The sequence below is a fragment of the Pelecanus crispus genome, chromosome 4 (genome assembly GCF_030463565.1).
Source record: "Pelecanus crispus isolate bPelCri1 chromosome 4, bPelCri1.pri, whole genome shotgun sequence".
Lineage (NCBI taxonomy): Eukaryota > Metazoa > Chordata > Aves > Pelecaniformes > Pelecanidae > Pelecanus > Pelecanus crispus.
The window spans coordinates 3,859,260-3,881,755 of NC_134646.1; the positions used below are offsets into that span (position 1 = coordinate 3,859,260).

The window sequence follows — 22,496 nt, forward strand, 5'->3', positions numbered from 1 at the left end:
CCACAGCCTTCAGCACCGCCCGCCCCGGACGCGGCTGCCGCCGGCGGGACGAGGAGCGGGGCCGGACGCACCATGAGCAGCCTCCCCGCCGACCGGGAGGGCCCCGCCGATACCGGGCTGCCCGAGGAGGAGGTAGCGGGGGCGGCGGCACGGGGGGGGGGGGGGGCACACACAAAACCTCGGGGCGGGGGGGGTGCGGCATCCCCCTCCCCACCCGTGATCCCCCCCCCCCCCCGGGGTGGGGGGGTGCGTTCTGCGGGTGCCCACGCACCCCACGCGGGGAGGGGGACACGCTGCGGGGGGGTGCGGTCGGTGTCCCCCGCCCCAGCTACCCGTGGGGGGGACACACACACACGCAGGGGGGGCGGCGGGCAGCGCAGCCCGGGGGGACACCCCCCACACCCCTCACCCCCCCCCCCAAACCCGTGGCGGGGCCACCGCATCCCCCCCGCGTGTCCCCGCACCCCCCACCCACCAAGACCTCCGGGCGCAGCGTCCCCACTCGGGACGTGCAGCTCCGCGGGGGTGCGGGGGGGAAAGAGCCTCACCCCCCCCGGTGCTGTGGGGTGCCGGTGGGTGCCACGCACCGAGCGGGCTGGGCGTCCCCCTTCCAGCGGGTCTCCCCCCCAAAGATGCACGAAACACCCTCGTCCCCACGGGAGACAAACCCCACGCCCCGCCACGGGGGACGAGCGCAGGGTTGTGTTTTTTTTTTTTTCCCCTCGCAACCGCGAAGTTCCTGGTTTTACCCGTGACCTTGAGATGGGAATTTGGACTTTGGGAGGGTGAGAGCAGGCAGATAGGATCTCCTCCTCCACTTTCACCCACTGGGCCGCTCCCCCACGTCCCCGCCGGCTTTTCGGTGGGGGTCCGCGCTTGATTGATAACACCGGGACGCGCCGCAGAGCTGCTCGCCTGCTGTCGCCTACCTTGGTTTCTTTATTCCAGAGGCAGTTCTGGCCTGAAACTTCCCAAAGTTTCCCAAAGCGCTCCAATAACGGGGAATTTGTCCGCCGGCAGCCTCGCGGGGCGCGGGGCAGACGATGCTGCGGGGTCCTGGCGGGGGACGACGCGGCTGGGACGGGCACGGCAGCGGGAGACGTCCACGGAGCCTCGTGGCCTTTCCCGACGCCGTGGCACGTGCCGTGCCGGCGAAGGGCAACCCTCGCTGGATCCGGGGGGTGACGAGGGGCCCGGCCGTCGCTGGCCTTTGGGGACCCCCCTGACCTTGCAGCCCTGCCCGGGGGGGATGACGCTGGATGCGAGGGGTCCCTGGAGGGGATGGCATGAGGCGCCAGGGTCCCCCCCCGCCATGCTGGGGACGCGTTAGGAGGGCGGTGGCCACCCGTGCTTGCAAGCTGGGCTCCTCCGGTGCCAGGCAGGTATTTTTCCCTGCACGAGTTTTTCCCAGCCCTGGCTGGAAGAGCCGGTGCTGTCGAGTATTTGCTTAAGCGAAGGGGAAGGGGGTTGCCCGGCTACTGCGCCTTGCAAACCTCTCCCCTCCCCGGGGCTTGCCTTCCAGCCTCATGCCCCCCCCCCCCAAAAAAAAAAATAAGAGGGAGAAGCAGCGCCCATCCCGGGGAGGTCGATCAGGGTGCTGCAAGGTGGGACAAGCCCCCACTTCGGCTCCTGCCTCCTCCCCGGGCTGGCAGGAGTCCGGCTGCCGGCTCCTGGCACCCCGGGGTGGCCTCCCCATCCCCCTGGCTTTCGCCCCGGGAGGGCCCCCCCCCGGGGTAGGGGAGCTGTGAGCCAGGGTGGGGGGGGGTTCCCCAACGAAGGAGCCTGGCGGGGGGCAGAGCAATTTGGAAAGGAGGTCACGTCACTCCGGCCGGGCGAGAACGGCATGTAAAAGGCTCGACGGAGGCCTTATTTGGTAGCGGAACGGCTCCGGAGAGCCCGGCTCATGGCCCTCATCCCCCATCCCATGCCAGATCCCTCGTCCCAGGGGACTGGGGTTTGGGGAGGGGACCCCAGGGAGTTTCGAGTGGGGGGGAAGGTGCCCAGTGGATGGATAAAGTTTGCCCCCGTGGCCCCTGTATCGCATCCCCCCCACCCCATGCTCCTGCTTCCTTTTCTCCTTGAAGCGCCAGGTCTGGAGGGTTTGGGAACAAGCCCCGGGCGGGACAGGGCCGTGCGTGACCCCCGCCCGTGCCCGCCGCTCCTCCGCTCTGTTGCAATCCCCCATCTGCTCCCTTGGCTTCTCGCTGGCTTTTCCTCTGCCGCTTCCTCGTTCCAGCCCCGGCAGCTCCGGACTCACTCTTCCCCGATGGCTGCTCCTCTTCTCCCGTCCTCCGCCGGACATTTGGCCGCTGGTCCAGAGGAACGGCTGCGGGCGGCGGGGCCGGGGGCTGATCCCGGTGCTCCCGCATCCCAGGGGCGGAGGGAGCCAGCATCCCTCAGCCTTGTTTACGTTGGGGACTTTTGCGGGTTGATGGCGTGCGTACACACAGCCCGGGAATCTAAACCCAGCCGAGGAAGACGCTCCATTAGCGGAGAGAGTATTTACGCAAGGACTAATCCCCGCGGGGCCGGAACGCACCCCGCCGCGGGGGAGGCAGCACCCCGCTTTGCCGGGGGGGTGGAGGCGGGGGAGCTCGGCTTGCCCCATTTTACGGCTCCGTCGCAGCCCCGCGCCATCGCCTTCCCGCTCCCGCCGGGGTCCGGCTGCCCGGCGGTGCCTCGCCGGCGGCGGGCAGTCAAGCGGCTAATCGGCTGGTAGAGAATTAAAGCGAGCCCCCGCTGAAAGGTGGTGGCCGGGGAGCTGGGGTTGAAGGAGGCGATTAAATGCCTCGTGAATGAATCACCCGGACGCCTTCTGCCTCTCCCCTCCGGCCCCCCGGGCCTGTTAACGTTCACCGCCGGGGGTGGTTTGTGCAGGGGCCGGGGAGCGTGACCGTGCCCATGGGGCACCCGGCATCCTTCGGGGCACCCGGCATCCCTCGGGGCGCCCAGCATCCCTCGGGGCGCCCGGCATCCCTCGGGGCGCCTGGCATCCCTCGGGGCGCCCGGCATCCTTCGGGGCGCCCGGCATCCTTCGGGGCGCCCGGCATCCCTCGGGGCGCCCGGCATCTGATGGGGCTCCAAGGCAACCAAATGCCTCCCTGCTTAACTTCGGGAGACAACCCTGGCTTGTGGCTTGATGTGAGGAAGAGGAGGAGGAGGGCCGCCGGCGGCTCCGCCGTGGACCTCTCCGTGCTGGGGCCATCCTCGAGCCGTGGTCAAGAGACCCCAGCAACCTTTTGGCCCAGGTCCCCGCCGCTCCTCACGCGTCCTCAGCCCCGACCGTCCCAGCAAACCCCCTCCCAGGCCCTCTCCAGCATCCCTTAAATTGGCCCCAGAGGGGACGTGGTGTTTTGGGGCCAGCAGAAGGTGGTGGTGGGATGCGGAGGAGCAGAGGTGAAAGGGACGGGCCAGAAGTGTGATGGAGATGGCTTCCTAGGGAGAGAAGAGAAGACTAGCAGAGGCGAGGAGACGACTTTCTGCAGGGACGATAAAAGCCAGGAGGGGACAAAGCAGGAGCGAGGTGGCGGAGGTGGGATCCAGCGGCCCTGGGCAATTTGGGAACCAGGAGCGAGGTGGCAGAGGTGGGATCCAGTGGCCCTGGCCCTAGGAAATTTGGGAGCTGTGGGGCGCAGCGGCAGGAGCGGAGGAGGACTGTGGAAAAGGGACTTGGCGTGCTCCTCCTGCGGCCCCGTAGCCGTCGTCCCCACTGAAGGAAATCAAGGAGGTGTGAGGTCCCGCACCCATGGCCAGCGGCTTCCCCGGAGCAAACGTCGGCACTTCGGACCTGGAAGAAACTTTTGGTTTCTCCACCGAGAAGAAACTCTGAGAAAAAATGCCTGCGCAGCAGAATTGAAACGAAACACTTTGGGCTGTCCTAAAGCGGGGGTGTTTGGGCTGCGGCAAGCTCACCGCCATGCTCCAGCGCCCTTCGCTAATCCTTGCTCGGGAGCTGTAGGTCTGGCCCCATCCCACAAGACCCTTGGGAGCGCCCGTCTCGCCTGATTCACCTCTGAGAAGGGGTCTTTTTTCCCCTGTGGAAGTGCATATACCTGCCTGCCGACCGGCGATTTCTCTAATAAGGCTTTTTTTCCCCCTCTCAAAGGCAGGATTTTGCCCTGGGAGCGTTTCTGGTAGAGGATGGAGGCTGAGCCCCTGGGATCTCTCGGCACAGGAAAGCCTGGAGCAGCTCCCTGCAGGCTGAAGCTCCTCTTCCATTTAAGGGCAGGAGTAATATTTCCGCCTCAAATCTTTCCCTTGGCAGAAGGATATCCGTCCAGCCCGCTGGGAATTATTCCCGAGGACGCTCCCTTTCTCTGCCGATCCCACCTCGTTTTAACGCAGCCCAAACCCTCCCACCTGCTTGTTACCCAGCCCGGCGAGAGGATGCTGTTTACGTAGGACCTACTCAAACATCCCTTTGGCTGGGTACGCCAGCCCCCCCTCCCAGCACCCTTTTGTGGGGTGCAGATGGGGAGCACCCATGACCTCCCTCCCCGGCCCCCAAACATCCTTTTGGGGCTGGAAAGCAGCTGGGGGATCCTTTGGAGCCCTTTTCCCTCTCCCGCTCGCCGCTGTATAATTTTACGGTTTAAAACTTGGCCGACCCGCATTTGAACTTTCAAAGAAAACAAGTCATTACCGAAGAGAAGCCCTTCCTTCGCGAGGCCAAATTTCAGAGGGTTTTTTCAGGGTCTTTTTATCTCTCCCATCTCTCTGCTGCGAGGCTATGGGCTACGGGGCTAAACGATCTGGGCTCGCAGGGGTTTGGATTTCAGGGACGCGGCAAATTGGCAGCGGGTTCTCCCCCAGAGCCATCTCTGACGCCTCTGGTTTCACGCAGCTCCCCGGGGAGAGGAGAGGCGGGAAGGCAGCGTGCCGGGGAGGACCGGAGGCTGGAGGGATGATGGAGACGGGGGGGACCACGCAGGGATGCTCAGCCTCCTGGGGAGGCAAATCCATCTGGGAGGGTGGACGTGTCCGGCGAGCCGATTCCCTGGACGGCAGCTCGGGTGGACCTGTCTGGAGGGGAATATTTTTTTTCCCCCTAGGAAAGCATAAATTTGCCGCCTTTGCATTGAATTTCATGGATGCGAGGGATGCTCCTCCGGATGAATCCCAGCCCCTGCTGGGAAAAGTTCGGGCAGTGACTCCATCGGGAGACGGCGCGGGATTGAGCACCTTGGGGTGCTCCGTCACCCTCTGCTCTCAGCTGATACACAGAAAGCTGGCGGGGGTCCCCCAAAGCGCCTCGAGGTGGGGCTCCCAGCCCACCTCGGATGGTCCCAGTAGAGGGGACCGGCTACGGGGCTGTGCCTAACTGGCTTGGGAAGAGACAAGGATGTGCCTGCGCTGATCCCATCCAGCCTGGAGCTCTCGGCAAGGCCCTGAGCATCCTTCCCTGGCTTTCCCTTCCCTTCCAAGAGCAGGCCTTGCTTTCCCAGAGGAGCCAAGCGCGGGATGGCCGTACTTTTTTCGCGGCTGCCTTGTTTTCTGGCAGCCCCCACGCACCCAGCCATGGGTACCAGCAGCTGGGTACCACCGGGGCTGTTGACACAAGGGCTGTATGCAAACGGCCCCGAGTACCTTTTGTTATTTAATAATATAGGTCAGACAGAGGTTTTTTGTTACACAAAGCAGGAATGTTTGCTGCTCCCAGGCTGGGAGATGGGGTAGATAGCTTATCTGCAAGAGAAAGAAGAAATGTCAGCAGAAGAATAGGCCTGGGCTGGCTGTTTCGCATGTCTCTGTCCCAGGGAATGGGGTGGGCAGGGTGACTGGCCAAAAAACCAAAATTTAAAAAAAAAAAAAAAAAAAAAATCAAGTTTTTCCGCTCCTTCAGCCCAAATCTGGCAGCTTGGCACCCAAGGGTAGGTGACCTTGGGCTAGCCCCTCCGGACCAGCTCTCACAAGGTATTTGGGTGCCTGAAAAAAATAAGCTACAGTCCTCAAATCCTGCGAATTACCTGCCAGTAAGATGCTGTGGGAGCAGCAGGAGCGGGGCCGGCTCACGAGAAGGAGCCCGGAGCCGAGGGGGATGGCGAGGCAGGGACCCCACCGACACGGGCACCGTCCCCGGGTGCCCCGGCGAGAGCAGGGCTGGTGGGCGACGGCAGCCGGGGTCCGACCCACCCACGGGGACGCAGCGGGGCTGAGACTCAGCGGGCTCTGAGCCTAAATACAGCCCTGGGGCCGTGGGTGGGGGGGTCCAGGTGGGGCTGGTTGGGGCCATCGTCAGCCCCAGGCTCCCAGGGGAGCCATCCCGGCCATCCGTCACCAAAGCGTTTAGATGAGATTTTGGGGATAAGGAGCGAGGGGCCGGCAGCGGATCCAGCTCTGGTTCTCCTGCCCCACACCGCTCCCCCAGTTACAAGCTGGTTGTAAAGCAAAACCATCCCAGTATGGGTCTCGCCCAGGTGGGGTTTGCCCGTCCCCGAGGAGCCCCACGTCCCCCCTCGGGCTCGGTGGAAGCCGAATTTCTGCGAGCCGCCCCGGCTTTGAGGATGCTGCGCCACGGCAAACATTAGATCCACCCAAAAAAGAATTAAAACCCCTTAAAAGGTTGACTTTTCTACATCGGGGACAAGCTGCTTAAAACCAGCCCCTTCCAAAACAGGGCCATTCCTCCAGGAGGAAGAGTTGGGGGTCGCTTCTCCCGGTTCTTAATGAGCTGCTGCAATTAATCGGAGACAATAGGCATTGTCTGCGGATAAGGGCGCTGCTGGCGATGCCGGGAGAGATCCCGTTTGCCAGACCGGGGTCGGAAGGCGCTGGGATGCTGGCAGCCTTTTTGACCCGGAGAACGCTCGGTGCGGTGAGGATGGGTCTCGGTTACCTTTCCAGGGTGTTTTAGCAGCTCGCTCCGCGGTCAGCCCGAGGATGGGGGTGCCCCTCCCAAAAATGCCGCATCCCCCCCAGCTTTTGGCTGCCCACAAGGTTCCCCTCAGGCTGGCATCGTCCCTCTAGCCTAAGGCTGCGGGAGGCACGGGGTATCCCCAAGCTAGGGATGAGGGAGGATCCCCAGGAACCTCCTTTCTTCTTTTTTTTTAGGTGAGGACGCTCTTCGTCAGCGGGTTGCCTCTGGACATCAAGCCCCGGGAACTCTACCTGCTCTTCAGGCCCTTCAAGGTACCGGATTGAGGATGGGGGGGGCTGGAAGCGCAGTGCCCGGCTCCCTGCCCCATTCCCCATGGCCCCAGCAACCTTGGTGGGATCTGGGAGCCCGCTGGTTTCCCCCCCAAAAAGTCTAATTTGGTCATTTTATTCAGAGAAACCAGTTTCTGCGGCTTTTTCCCCGCGAATAAACCGTAGGAAAATGGCATCGGGTGCTTTGACCGCACTGGGTGATGGGTGCGGGATGTTCCCCTCGCCGAGGAGCAGCTGAATCGTGGGGATCTCCACCAACCCCCCCTTTTTTTTTTTATTCTTTTCTCACAGGGCTACGAAGGGTCTCTCATCAAACTCACCTCCAAGCAGGTAGGAGCCGCTCAAAACGGGGCGAGCATCCCACCCCATGCTCCCACCCTCCTCCGGCACCGCCGGTCCCCGGGGCTGGGGGGATCCCCCCCCTGCTCCCCACCAGCCTGACTGACGGTGCCTCCTCTCCTTCCTCCGCAGCCCGTGGGCTTCGTCAGCTTTGACAGCCGCTCCGAGGCGGAGGCGGCGAAGAACGCGCTGAACGTGAGTGCGCCCGGCCGGCTCCGTTTTTTCGGGATTTGTTTTCCCCTCCTTTCCCCGTCCCCGGATACTCTCCGAATTCCTCCATCCTGGGGATGTGTATCTCCCGTGCCAGCTGGCCCCATCGCATCCCCATCCCTCCAGCCCATCCCCATCCCTCCAGCCCATCCCCATCCCTCCAGCTCATCCCAATCCCTCCAGCCCATCCCAATCCCTCCAGCTCATCCCAATCCCTCCAGCCCATCCACATCCCTCCAACCCATCCACATCCCTCCAGCTCATCCCCATCCCTCCAGCCCATCCCCATCCCTCCAGCTCATCCCAATCCCTCCAGCCCATCCCAATCCCTCCAGCCCATCCACATCCCTCCAGCCCATCCCCATCCCTCCAGCCCATCCCCATCCCTCCAGCCCATCTCCATCCCTCCAGCCCATCCCCATCCCTCCAGCCCATCCCCATCCCTCCAGCCCATCCCTCCAACCCATCCCCATCCCTCCAGCCCATCCCCATCGGCTGCTTCTCCTCCACATCCTCCCTCCCGGGGGGCTGCATCCCTCTCGCCTTTCCCAAGGCCACCCGGGAGGCCTTGAACCCGAAGGATTAGAGCCTTAGATAGGAGTCAGCGAGAGATGCCTTTCCCAGCCTCTCCTGTTTCTTCAGCGGGGAAAACCCCAGCTAAAGCTGCGAAAGAAAAAGCAGATTTCGCTTTCCTTTAGCAGCTCCCTCCTCCCTCTGCGGAGTTAAACTCCTCAAAACAGTCACGGGGAGAACCGTGTGGAGCCGGTTCTCCAATTCCTCCCCCGGTTTTTGTTTGGTTTTTGGTGTTCTTTTTTTTCCCCTTGTCTTCATTTTCAACGTAAAACTTTTTTTTTTTTTTTTTGGCTCTGCTAATCCCTCTGGATAAGAGCTCGGCTGCGCGGGATGCCGACTGCCAAATATGGTGCCGATGCTAAAGATGCCGGAGGAACGCGAGCCGCCTCGGGGCCCGGCAAATTAGCTCATTTCAAGGCTGGAAGCTGAAAAAAAAAAAAATAAAAATTGGGAGTTATTTTTTGCTGCGGGGCTGGCACACGGCTGTGCTCGCCCACCCGCCGTGCCTCCTTCCCTCCCGCAGGGCATCCGCTTCGACCCCGAGATCCCTCAGACGCTGCGGCTGGAATTCGCCAAGGCCAACACCAAGATGGCCAAGAGCAAGCTGGTGGGCACCCCCAACCCCAGCACGCCTCTCCCCACCGCCGTACCTCAGTTCATCGCCCGGGAGCCCTGTAAGTACCGGCCGCGGGTCTCCCAAGGGAGCCCGGCGTGGCAGCGCCAGCAGATTTTGGGGTGGCAGGCGCCGGGAGTCGCCCCCCCCATCCTCATTTACCTCGGGAAAACCCCTTATTCAGGCAATTCAGCGTCGCGCAGAGATCACGGGCGGACGTAGCGATGCCGGGATGCCGGAGGGAGCGGGGATGCCGTGGCGGGGTGGCGATGGGGAACGCCAGGTTCAATTTGAAGCAGCAGCGCCCGCTCGCTGCAAGCCCAGCGGCACGTGCCGGCTGGCGGCCAGTGGTCCCCAAAAGCGGCTTGCCGGCGCTGGCGAGGCCGCCGGGGCTTGCGGCAGCCGGCGTGTGGGCGCGGGACGAGCCCACGGTGCCGCTTCGCCGCGCCGGGGAGTTTCTGAGTGAGGGAGGGCGGGGGGTCTCGGCGGAGACCTCGGTGACGTCTTGCCGCGAGCGCGCCGTTCCCGTTTTTGCTGCCGGAAGAGCATTTCTCGCACGGACGCCGGTGCCTCGCCTCGCTGCTGCGTACGGGCGTGAGCCGTACGCCCTCCGTCGCGCCCGCCGACGCCGGAACCCCTGGGGTCACGAAACCTTCTTGGAGACAACGAGCCCAGCCCGGCCCCTCAGCGACGGCGCTCAGCCCCACGGCGTCGCTCGCCACCGGCCCAGCCCCGCGTTCTCCCAGTTCGGCGGTGGCTTCGCGGGTCCGGCTCTCGCCGGCGGCACCGGCACGCCGCGCTTCTCCGGGGGGGGAAGCTCTGCTCCTGCTCCCGCCTGCTTTGGGTTGGGGGGAGAAGGAAGGAGCGGCGGTGCCGTCGAGCGGCACGTGGCGTTGCGGGGGCCGCGGCCCGTCGGTCGCCGTTAACTCTCCTTCTTCTTTTCTTGCAGATGAGCTCACAGTGCCTGCACTTTACCCCAGTAGCCCTGAAGTGTGGGGGCCGTACCCTCTGTACCCAGCGGAGTTAGCACCTGCTCTACCTCCTCCTGCTTTCACCTATCCCGCTTCACTGCACGCCCAGGTAATTCAGACCCATCTGCCATCACTGCGCTCACCCTCCCACCCGCCCCGGACCCCCCGCGCCCTTCCCCTCGGTGCTGGCCGCACCACTAACCTCTGCCCGGCTAACAGGCACCCTCCCACCCCCCTGAGATTTAGGGAGAGCACCCAAACCGAGCTGAGCGCTGGCAGCGGGGCGTGCGGGCAGTCACCGCCCGCCTCTCCCCAAAACACCTCTCTCTGCCTTCCTACCTTCGCTCTCACCCGCGCCAGGCGGGGAGGGAGGGATGAGGGGTGCTCGCCGGGGCTGGACCGTCCCCATCGCTCCCGGCACCGAACGACCCCGTCCGGCTGCCGGCGCGGCGCGAGACGGGGGCTGCCGAAGCCCTCGAGCGTCGCTGGGACGCGGTTTGCCAGAGGCGGGGTGTGAAGCAAAGCGACTCTGACGGGGAGGAGAGGGCAAGCGACGCGCAAATGGAGGACCCATCTTTTATTGACGAGGCACGCTCTTGTCACAAGCGCTTTTCCGCTGGCTGCCACCGCCGGCGGACCCCGACGGCAGCCGGCGGCTGCTAAAAACCAACCACCCGCCTCGGGCGGGGGAAAGAAGAAGTGGAAACGGAGGCGGTGGAGGATTTCTTTGCAACGCCAGCCTTCGGGACATTTCCCACAGCGGCATCGCAGGGATGCCGGGAAGAGACCCCCACCGCGAGTAGGGAACGGGCAGCTGCCTCCCCAGCAGCCGCGCCGGACACCGTCCCGGCTTTCGCTCCTCGCCGCCGGCTCCGGCTTGGCGGTGAGCGGGAGGAAATGAGGATGCAGAAACAGATTTGCCGGATAAGCTGCATCTGAAAGGCTTTTGGCCCCGGCCTGCCGGGATTGAGCCAGGTTATCCGGAGCCGCTGTCGCTGGGAGCCGGAGGCAGCCGTGGGCTGGTTTGAGTGGGAGGGCGAGGAAAAGCGCTTGGCGTACAAACCAGCCGCAGCCTTTGGATGAAACTCCGGCTTTTTGGGCCCTGCTGTTTATAGAAGAGTGGCGGTAAATATTATTGCAGCTATGTACTTGCCTTGTCAAATAACTGCTAACAGGCAGCACCTGCGCTGCTCGAGAGGCCGGGGAAATGGCCGGCGAAGGAAACGGAGGCTCCGAGGGCCCGCTGGGAAAACCCAGGCTGAGACCTGATGTTCGATGCCGCTAGAAGAAATATTCTCCGCCGTGGTTATCGAGCCAGCGCGGCGGGGAGGACAGCGGCGGCACCTTCCTCGTCGCCCTTGGGTGCTGCGGTGAAGCAGGCGGCGCTGCCCGGGCTGGGGTCACAGCCCGTCCCCGTCTGGGTTTGGTGGGGGGCATTGGAGAAGGGTGCCAGCACCCAAACCGCAGCTGCTCGCTGCAGGGTGGCCTCCCCGGCTGGGTCCTGCAGAGAGCGGCGGGACAGGGAACCTCAGGACGGCGGGGCCGATGCGGCGTTATCCGGCAGAGCATCGATCCGCCCCGGCACCAAGCCGCCGGGTTTTGGCGTCTGATGTTTCCCCCTGCCCCCCGTCTCACGCGGGTTTTGCAGGCGTTAAGAGGGGATGAGCCCACCTCCTGCTCGGTGAGACCGCGGTGCTGTCGTCCCGGCTCGGTCCCGCTGCAGGCAGCGATGCCGGGGGCCGCGCTCGGCCCCGGACGGCGTTACTCTCCGAACCAGAGCTGGGATGGCTGTACTGCTTGCGTTCCCTCGGCCCTGTGCCTGGGAAAGGCTGGGAAAGGGGAGCGCAGAGGCAGCCGGCTCTTGCCAGGGTGGGCGGCCGTCACCCCTCTCACCCTGTGCCCCTCTTGTCCTTGCAGATGCGCTGGCTCCCTCCCTCCGAGGCTGGTTCTCAGGGCTGGAAGTCCCGTCAGTTCTGCTGAATGCCGGGTGAGTGCCGCCTCCCCGCTCCCACCCTCCTGCGCCGGCGTGGTGGGGCTGGGGGCCACCCAAACCCCGACCTCCCCCCGCTCCCACCCTCCTGCGCCGGCGTGGTGGGGCTGGGGGCCACCCAAACCCCGACCTCCCCCCGCTCCCACCCTCCTGCGCCGGCGTGGTGGGGCTGGGGGCCACCCAAACCCCGACCTCCCCCCGCTCCCACCCTCCTGCGCCGGCGTGGTGGGGCTGGGGGCCACCCAAACCCCGACCTCCCCCCGCTCCCACCCTCCTGCGCCGGCGTGGTGGGGCTGGGGGCCACCCAAACCCCGACCTCCCCCCCGCCGCGACTCCTGGGGTCCCCGGCAGCTCAGGGTGGGTGGCCAGACCCTACGCCCGCGCTGGCCGGGCTGCTTTCCGGCAGGCACCGTAGGTCTGGGCACCCTCCTTGTCCCCGGGGACGTCTCTGCCGCTGTCCCCCCCGTGTTTTCCCAAAAAACCCCGGGCAGGAGGGAAAGGCGGGTCCGTGGCTGTTGCAGCGGCGGGGGCTGCACGCCCAGGGAGCGTAGCGACGGCGCAGTTCTGCAAAATAAACGCGGCAGCAGGGCCGCCCGGCAACCTCTGCCTCCCGGTGCGGCGCAAGCACCTCGTTAAACCTTAACGAAAACTCTCCCGGCAGCCCAGGGTGCCGGGGCTGCCAAAACGAGAAGCGCGGCGTGATCCCAGCCTTGCCCCTGGCCGTCATCCCCGCAATGCTGCCGGTGCCTGCCGGGAAGGCTCCTGCGCCACATCCGCACCCACCTGCGGAGAAACCCCAGCAGATCCAAGGAAGCGGCGAGGCTCCGGCGTCGGCTGCCGGTGCCGCCGCTCCGCCCGGCACCCGTGGCCGTGGCCGCAGGGCTCGTTCACCCGGGGAGGGCAGGAGGCCCGGCCGTGGCTGCAGCCGAGCCGAGACTTGGATCCACAAAGCGTTTACGGGCTATTTTAAGCCCAGTAGATAAAAATAGGGAGCGGCGAGGCTTTGGGAACCAGTGGTTCTTCCAAAATATGGGACGTGCCAATGTTTCCAGCTAAAATGTAAGCAGAGCCGTATTTGGGAAGGGGAGATGAGTGAATCCCTTGGAACGGGTCCGCCTGCCCGCAGCAACCCTGGTAGCCGCAATGGGCGGCAAGGATGGGCTCAGCCCGGACAGGAGGGTCGGGGACCTCCCGGCTCCCCGCCGCGCTCCTCCAGCCGGGAAAGGCTACGGCACAGCCCGGCGAAGGGTTTCGCTGCCGCCCCGGTTCTCCCGCCTGCATCCTCCTTGTATTTTGCCGCGCGGAGCCCATCAGCGCAGGGTTAAGCTGCCAGCTGCTCCTTTGGGAAGCGCCGGCCCCAGCCCCACTGCAAAATAACCTCTCACGCCGCCCTCGGCCCCTGCCAGCGTCCCTAACCCTCGGCTGTGTCCCCTCGCAGGTCTCAGGTGTGTGATGGTGGCCTACAGTCAGTCTTGTGGGTATTAATGGAGTCTTCCAAGGCGGCTACTGGGTTGACGTGCTCTCCGCAAAACCACAGTGTGCTGGTAAGGCTGCGGCACAGGGCCCGGCTGCGCGAGGGGGGAACGCGGCTCTTTGGGTTTTGCTGCTTTGGGGAGGGGGTAGAGGGGGGAGGAAGCCGGCGGGATGTCCGTGAGGGGCAGCGAAGACGGGCACGTCTCTGGGATCAAGCCCGGCGGCGTGGCGTCGCCGCTGCCGCTACGGCACCGAACCGCGGCTCTGCCGTTCCCGCGTTTATCGCCGTTATCTGGGGCGCGAGTTTCGACAGCCGAGGAATGCCTCTCGGCTTTGAATTACCCCCGGTAATCTCATCTCGCCGCCGTCCTCGCTTCCTGCCTTGGATCAACAGAGACTGAATTCCTCTTTAAGTGCAAAATTCAGCTCAAATTTAACTCTCGGCTTCCCAGCTGGTACCTCCTCAGTTGAAACCCCAAGGGCTACAACCAGCAGAAGCAGCAAACTGGGACCAGTGGGGTCCTTCCCCTCTGCCCGGCTGAGCCACCCCGGGGTGCCCGCAGCCCCGGCTCTCTCCACAGGCATTTCCCACCTTGCCCTTTCCCAGTTAAACAACTGGCCTTGGAGCACGGCCCCGGCACGGGCTGCTCTCCCATCCTCTCCCCGTTTCCAAAACAAGCCTCCCTCTCCCCCACGCTGCGGCACAGGAGCTTCCCCACGAAGGAAGGGAGATTAACCACAGCCCCTTCTTTTTTTGACTTTGCCTCAGCCCGAGACTGCGGCTGCCTTTTTTTTTCCTCTCTCTTTTTAACACCTCTCTCTGTTGTTACAGGCTTGAAAAAAAAAAAAACCTCACACAAGTTTGGATTCCTCCAAGACTTTCCCACAGCCTCTATCACACATCTGCTCTCCTAGAAGAAAAACGAAAAGCATACCTAGTAATAATATTTTCCTCTTTTACACTGTATATTTGTAAGAAAGAGTGTGTGTTACTTCTGAAAGCATGGTTTGACAGGCATCGCTGTAGCGTTTGAAAAGTCTTTTCAAACAGAACCATAGGAAAGCAGACTACAAAAAAAAAAAAAAAAGCAAAACGAGAGCAAGTATTTTTGTACCAAACCTCCTAAATAGGACAATCTTACACTGGGTCAGACCACAGGTTTTGTGCTTGACTTTCGAACGCGTGTTATTAAGAGTCTCTATCCCCCCCCCGCCCCATCAGCTGCATGTCGAAGGCATGATGTTCACGTGCGTGCAGACGTCGAGACGCGCGATTCGGGTTTGTAGGAATTGTGCTCCCTCTGGCACAGGAATTTTGCTCCAGCTGTGTTGGCAAGACGTCTGTGGACACTTACAGTATTACCATTTTCTTCCCAGTTGTACCAAATGACAACCAGGCAGGACAATCAGAAACTTTCTAGCGGTGATTTGTTTTTTTTAACCTTCAGGCTATGTTAATAGCTTGCTGTGCAAAGCTTCGGCATGGTACAACGGCTCGGATCAGGGATGGGCAGAGATGGCCCGCACATGTAGCAAGGTGACAATTTGCCTCCTCCTCCTGCCACGACTGCTTGAAGTTGTTACGTGCAACGTAAACTGCTGTATAAGAAAAAAAAAAAAAACCCACAAACCAAGAAACCCTCGGTTCGCCAGCTTACTCGAGGTCGGGCGCGAGTCCTGAGCGAGCCGAGGGGCTTACACACGTGCCTACCGTGACGCCAAAGCGCTGGGCTGAACGGGGGTTTTAGCGTCAAGGTTGTGCCGGTCCGGCAGCTCACTGTGTAGCATTTCCATGTTTCCATGTGCAAAGACAAGAAGGGAGGCTGCTAACACCCTTGGGGCAGTATCGGTAACTTTTACAGAGATAGCGTACCAGCAAAGAGACCGCTTGACGTACTAGTGTCTCCTCCTCCTTGCTCCAGGAGGAGTTTGGAAAAAAGAAAAGAGCAAAGCAAACCAAACCAAAACCTCAAAGAGATTTCAGTTTCTCGCAAAAGGAGGCGCAAAATTTGGCCTTTCGTTGCCTTTCCCCCCCCTCCCCCCATCCCTGCTGCAGAGCACACCGAGCTCAGCCGCTGCCCAGGCTTCGTCGTAGCCAGTTTTCCGGCTGCACTGAAGACGCAGGGTGCCCGTGGCCTTGTTAAACATCATAACCTTTCTCTTTCTCTTTCCTTTTCTTCTGTGGGTGGGCCAAAATAAAGACGGCTGAGATTTCGGCTGCCGGAGCCGGGGCGGGGCAGGGGGTGAGACGGGAAACTGTCCCGTTGGGGGTCTTCTGTAAAAAGTAGGATCGATAAAGGCGACATGAGAAGAAATCAATTCCAAGACAAACCTCTGAGCGGCTCTGAAAGGAACGATACCAGCGTTTCCAAGCGACGGACTAACTCTTTTAGCAAACTATTTCCTGTACTTTGTCTTGTGGAGAGGAGAGAAGCTTCCACATTGTCTACTCCGCTTTTGGAAATATGTTTAAAGGTACTTTTCTATTGTAATTTTTTTAAAAATAAAACCAGTGATTATTATAAGTTACACGCAGGGTGTCGTCGTGTGCTGTGTAGCTGGTTGGGAACCGGGAGTAGGATCCCAACACACACCCTTCGGGGCCTCGGGAACCTCCTTCCTCCCTCGGGGTATTTATTTGAAGGCAACGTTCCTGAGGGACACGGCGATTTTTCAGGGCAGATACCATCGTCTCGCTTGGATCTCTAGGAAAGCTCCAAAATCCAGGCTGGAAGGATCAGTGGGCTTTAAAGAAATGACTCCAAGTTTACAAAGATGTTATCGGTTAGTTTTTAAACCTACTAATCTTGGCACTGAGCACAGGAGCTAAGCTGCAATTTTCCATGAGCTCAGCCGCAGCAGAGGCAAACGTAACCTAGAGACGAAGGGCCAGATTTTTTTTTTTTTTTAACACGCTGAGAATTTTCAAAACCTCGGTTCATAAGCCCAACCTCGAAATTCCTCCTCCTTCCTCCGCTCCGCCCCCGCCTTGATAAATGTGACCAGCGTCCCCAGGAGCCTCAGCCAACAGGCCAGACTCTGAAAACAAAGTACCAGGAGCAAGCTCCAGCTTAGCGAGGGCAGCCTGGAGAATGGTGTGTAAAGGGATATCATTGAAAGCAGGCTACAAACTGTCCGAGGGGGGGGAAGAAAAAGGCACTGGTGGTGTTATTTGAAAGCCCCGGCTGGCAGGGATGAGTTAAGCCCTTAATGTTGGATGCTAATCCCCCCGCAGCCACCGCAAGTCACAGCTTTCTTTCTGAGCGGCATTCAGGGGAGAGGTTTTTTGGCAGGCCCGGGGTAGGAAGGGAAGAGAGCGACAAGCTGCGAGCGCAACGCGAACGTATTGCTCAGCCCAGCTGCTATTCAGAGCGGCGGTAACCGGCTGACACCGCTGTCCCAGGCACCGCTTCCGCGAGACACGCGGATGCTTTCGGGAGCGGATTCAACGGCGAACGTCCTCCAAGCTAAGAAAGCGATGAAACACGCGCGCATCCTCCTGGACTTCGCCTGGGCACAGCATCTGCGCTGAGAGCTGCCCTGCGAAAGGAAGCGGCGTCTTACCAAAAACATTTAACCTCTTGAACCGTTTTTGTTTTTTTTTTTTTTTTTTTAACATTTCCCTTGTAAGCCAAAACGTTTTCAGCTCCGTGCTTATCAGCATTGCCCTCATCGGCGAGGGGCGGGAGCGGCAAGCCGCTTGCCCGGCCCCAGCGTCCCCTTTGCCCGTGGTGACCTTTTCCTCATACGGCCAGGGGAACATTCCTTCTCCGTGACCGTCGGGGCACTTACAGGGAAGGTCCGAGCTGCTGGCTGACACCGGGAGATTGCAAAACGGGACCAGGGACTCCTGGGCCAGCGCTGGCATCCGATACCAGGGATAAGTCCCGTGGGGTACAAACAGGCAGAGCTGGAAAAACCAAAATGAGCAAATTTCACGCTCTCATTGTTTCCACTTTCCCAAGTCTTTCTCTCCCCATCCCCCTAACGCCACGACTAAGCTCGGGGAGGGGAGGGATGCGAGCGGCTCCTTCCTACGCATCCCTGCATCCCTGCGCAGAGGTTTGCTGCCCTGAGGCTGCCCGCAGACGGGCAGCAGGCTGGAAGTGACAGCAAAGGCAGGGAACAGGCTGGCAGGGTCTGTGGAGAAAAACACAGCACTAACCCCACATCGGACGGACGCAACCAAGCCGGGGCGGAACGGGAACGAGATGGGAGAATGAGAGCCGTACGTCCCAGAGGATTGTACGGGGGCGGGCAGGCAGCCTGCGCAGGCAGCGGTGACGGCAGCCGGGCAGCAGCGGCAGGGACTATGGGATCGTGCCGCGGGAATGGAGACGGGCCAGCCGGGGCAGGGACAGCAAAGGGCAGACAGAGCCGGCGCCGAGGCCGGCTGGCAGCGCCTGTAGCCCGGACAGGGCAGGGAGGAGGAGCGAGCCCAGCACCCGCTGCTGCGGGCCTCCTCGGGAGAGGGGCGGAAGGAATAACAAGGCCAGGAGAGGAAAGATGAGATAGCGCTGGGGTTTGGCCAGGCAGCTTTAGAGGCTGAGACACAGGCTGGGAGGGAAGCCGGCGGCTGAGAGCAAAGAGGTGGCTTTGCGAGGACAGCTGGGACCAGGGTGAGGGCCCAGCGCCCACCGCGGATTCGCTCCCCGATTCTCAAAGCTTGGGGAAAATTGAGAGGCATCAGCCAGCAAGGATCACGGCGCTGCCCGAATGCTGCCAGGCAAGGCTGCTCCGTGCTCCCTGCCAGCAGGAAAAGGCTCCACGCGCCTGGGAAAGCACGCAGCTAGAGCGTCGGCCATCCCACCGCCCCGGGAAGGACAGGGATAACTGCACGCAGGGGATTGGCACGGCGCACCTAAAAGCCTGAAGTTTGCCCTGGGGCCATGCCTGCAGCCCAGAGCCAGGGCAGCCGTCCCCAGGCCAGGCAGCGCCTGCAGCAGGGAGACATTTCAACCCAGGGAGATGAGCAGGGTGCCGCAGATGTGAGCCCTCCAACTGCAGGCTGCCCGGAGAGCCAGGCTTCAGTCAACATTTAAACACTGTTATCTGCCTCGCTCAGGCTAGAAACCAAGATGACAGTGGAGCTTAAAAAAACCCACCATTAGCAGATCCCTGAAATGCTTCTTCTAAAACACGGGGAAGTCAACCATTAGCAGAGTCTGGACTTCATCTCTGCAGTCTCTATAATTAATAACTAGCTCAGGAGGGAATAGAGAATACAACCTAACTGATGGAGGCAGGAGGAAATCGCACAAGTACTTCAGGCCTTGGATGTAAGCCCAGAAGTGCAGGTACAGTCAAAAAATTAACTTAATGGAAGGACAACCTCCTGCCTTAAGCATCCTTTTCCCCTGCTGTGCTTGCACTCTGCACAACGTCCAACCCACGAGGCTGCTGGAGTCCAACACGTGGGTCCCAACCACAGAAGCGCCGATGGGTTTTGAGAGTCACGGCTGTTTTTTTCTGGGCTGCTGGGTAACACAGAAGCTGCTGCATGCACCTGCAAACCAAAGCAGCAGAAAGCAAGCCAGCGAGAAACAAGGAGAACCGCTCTTACAGCAAGCCGGGCGGCACCAAAGGAACCGGGGCTCAGACTCATGTGGGTAAAAGGGGCCGCAGGAGGTCTCTGATTCAACCTCCCTCTTGCAACAGGACTGTTGCCAGTAAGAGATCTGGGCAGCCTGTTGTTGTCTGGGCAATGCTTGAAACCTCCACGGATGGAGACACCTCCCCACCAGCTTTTTTTTTTCCTAATACCCAAGCCAAACTTCCCACGTTCCCCTGTTATGTCATCTGCCATGGCTGCCAAAAAGAGTTTGACCGCACCGTCTTCCTAATTGCCCTTCACATCACTGTACCTGTGATTAGATATGCTGCCAGCCGCCTCTTCACCACACCGAGCTGCCCCAGCTCCCCACGGTCCTCCCAGGCCCTCTGCCCCCAGCCCTGACCAGCCCAGGAGCCCCAACCAGACCCTCCCCAGCATCCCTGCATCCCTCTTGAATGGGGAGGGAGAGGCCCAAACTGAACACAGCTTCCAGGTGTGACCTCCCCAGTGCGGAGCAGAGAGCCAACAGCTTCCCTTGCTCCGCTGGCCCTTGCCTTCTCTTCATTCGAGAAGAGAGCAGCTACAGCTATGCAATGCCCAGCACGATGGAGAAGCTGCCTTCCTGCCGAGAGCCCTGCTGTGTCCAGACAAGCCCTCTCTTCTGGGGAACTGTCGTTCTTCCTTATCTGCTTTACGGGGATGCGTCCAGAGAGCCTCGAGCAGGACTGACAAGACGGACACGGTTAGGAACGCACCTACGGAACCAGAACAATAGAGAAGCGGCGCAGAAGCAGACCCTCTCTCCCCTGAGAGGAGATCCAGCCCCAAACCACCTGGCCTTCTACGTTACAACGAAACGCCGTCCCAGGGCTCCCGGCTGGCACGGCGCCACCTTTTGCAAGCATGCCTAGAACCAGGCTGGGCAGTGCTGCAGCAAAGCCAGCTACCTGAGGCGGCCGGGAACGCTGTTTTTGGGCTGATCCCTCTGTTGCTGACAACTAAGCGGCGCGCCTTCACGATCCAGCCGTATCCCTGACTTTGCCAGCACTAGAAAGCCAGTGCCAGCCAATTAGGGTCCAAGCTCTCCTCTCCCTGACGGTTGTTAGTGGTTAGCCTTGCTGGTCTTAACCAGTCAAGAGTAAGCACTCAACCCTACTGGACACCCTCCCCCAGATGCAGTAGCTGCCAGAAGCCCCCGAGGCAGTAACACACAAAGGAATTTGGGCCTGGTACATTAGCAGCGACCGGAAAGCAAGCAACAAAGCTGGAAATAATGAGATGTCAGTACCATAGCTGCTTCTAGTCATCTGCAAACGCAGCCCCTCCTCATCAGCAGGTACCAGGAGCCCAGCTCTCCCCAGTGGCCCTGCACCGCCTGCCCGTGCTCATCGGAAGTGACAGCCCTCGCTGGCTACATCCACGTGCAGGGTCTTTATACCCTTTGTCAGGGCTCCCTTGCCTCTCTCTCCTCTGCTCTCTAAAAGCCTTGAATGATCACGATGAATTATAGATTAGCTCTGGTACACACCGCCTTATGTCAGTTTTCTCATTCAACCATACAAAATCCTGCCGGTTTCCATCCCCTTCCAGAATGATCGTCATAACAGAGGAGGAGGTGGAATAACTCTTCAGTTAGGGCAACTTTTAGGAGAGAAGCCAGTAGAGCTCCATGTTTAGAGGTGTGACTCCCCTGGGCTATTCCACTTGTACCTTAAAAAAAACAACAGTGCTTTTATTTTTGGGTGAGGAGCAGATGAAATAAAAGGTCTGGTTCACGTATATAGACACAAAGAAGTCCTAAATGAGCTCCTCCTGAAGGGCCAGCACAGCCCCTGATCCCCACAGGCAGGTTTGCTGACATTGCTACCAGATGCCCTACGAGGATACCTTTTCAGAAGCAAATCCCAGACCAGCAACGCCTGGATAGAGAGGAAGAGCGATCAGCGATGCCACCTGCCTTACTCCACCGGCTCCCTCCTCCTCCAGTTTCAACGCAGTGGAATCTGCGCACCTCCCTCCCAACAGGATGAACTAGTGTAATACCGAGGGGGAAAGAGAGGACCGAGTGCAGGTGTCTGCTCACAGACCTCAAAAGAGCTGTGTTCTCTTGAGAACAGCTCTAGCGACTGCTGCGGATACTGTCCTCGCAGCCACAGGCTCAAAATGCAATCGTGCAAGCGAAAGGGTGACGTAGACAGCCAAGATGTATCTCGCAGAGTTCCCATCGCTGAGAAACAGAGTCCTCCTTTTCCCCAGGGCCCTGTCCGTATGTCCATCGGCGTCACAGGTGGTGGGAGCTGAACGCTCCTTGGCTGCTATGGGCAGGGGAAGAAGAGAAGGATGCTGCACCAGAACTGAACTGCTCATCAGTGCTTGCATTCCTCCATTGCCCCAGAGGGTTAGAAAGGCTCAGCCCCGCCAGGATCAACACACCGAATTCTGGAGCTGAGGGAACAACGTCCTTGCTGGACAGGACATGCATCACCTGAGGAGCCTCAGGAGAATGGAAGAGGCAAATCCTCACCTGGCAGGGACAGGTAAAGAGCACACTGAGATAGGTTTGCCAAAGGGCCTTCCTGAAATGCACGAGATGAAGCTGCCTGCTGTAGACTAGATGATCACTGTAGGTCCCTTCCACCTGAAATATTCTCTTCTATGTTCTACCTTTGTCAAGGGCAGCCCGAGTCCCCTTACCTTCCTGGTAAGCAGCAGACGCTTCCAGGGAAGGAAGAGAAAAATGGAGTAATAGGCCCACAGCCCCCAGGAGAGAGCATGATGCCTCTCAGCAGCCCTTTGCACTGCCAGACTGAGGGAAGAAGGATTCTGCCAACGAAAGCAAGCTGAGGGCATGATGGTTTTGGCCACTGGAAGAACCATCTTGCCAGACACAGAATACATGAGAACACCCTGGAGGAAGACGAAGTAGGTTTAAGTTTTTAATAGCTGTGAACTCTTATGCTGAACTTCAGTGAAAAGCCTGATTTGGACATTACGCTGTGAAGAGACTGAAGTGGACTGGAGTGGTACTAAAATGCTTTCAGCAAACAGGCTCCCGTTGATACCGTCTGAGACGTTTTCAAGTCGCACCGTTTGATTTTTAAGAGGTCTTGGGAAAAAACTGTAAGGACCGCTGGGAGCATCTTCGAGAGAGAAACAAAACCCAACTCCTGAAACCAACACAAAAGAGAGGACCTCATGCTTATTTTCTGAACTTGTTTTCTTCAGGACTGCTTGTCTATATTCCATGCCACCTCTAACGGGCCAACGTGAGCTTCCCTTCAGCTATTTTTGAGACTGTTCCCTAACAAGTTGTAAAACTTACTATGCCCTCTCTGCTAGCACAGCAGAGAAGTCTTCCTCCAGTGAGACAAAGCATCTAATCCACTCTTTGCACCTGGACATCAACTGGACCATTTTGTTCCTTTGAACACTGGAGCCTGACAATGCCAGCACAGCACACAGAGCTGGCAGCCGGTCTTCCTTTTGCACTCTCCTATTTTTTGACCCAACATATTTTTAATCTTTGAAACTAGCTGGAGGCATTTTCTTTAGACTTCCCTATTATCTTAATCACTTGAGCAGAGAAACAAAACAGCCTACCTTACACTCTGCTTTGCAAGCTTTGGT

General features: G+C 60.2%; 1 protein-coding gene across 1 annotated transcript; it reads left to right on the top strand.

Moving 5' to 3' along the window:
• Positions 1–72: 72 nt before the first annotated feature.
• On the top strand, positions 73–11,832 carry RBPMS (RNA binding protein, mRNA processing factor). The gene is made up of 7 exons (XM_075709377.1): positions 73–132; positions 7,051–7,128; positions 7,438–7,476; positions 7,618–7,680; positions 8,792–8,942; positions 9,831–9,961; positions 11,770–11,832. The coding sequence occupies exons 1-7, from the start codon at positions 73–75 to the stop codon at positions 11,830–11,832; spliced, it is 585 nt and encodes a 194-aa protein (XP_075565492.1).
• The last annotated feature ends 10,664 nt before the right edge of the window (positions 11,833–22,496 follow it).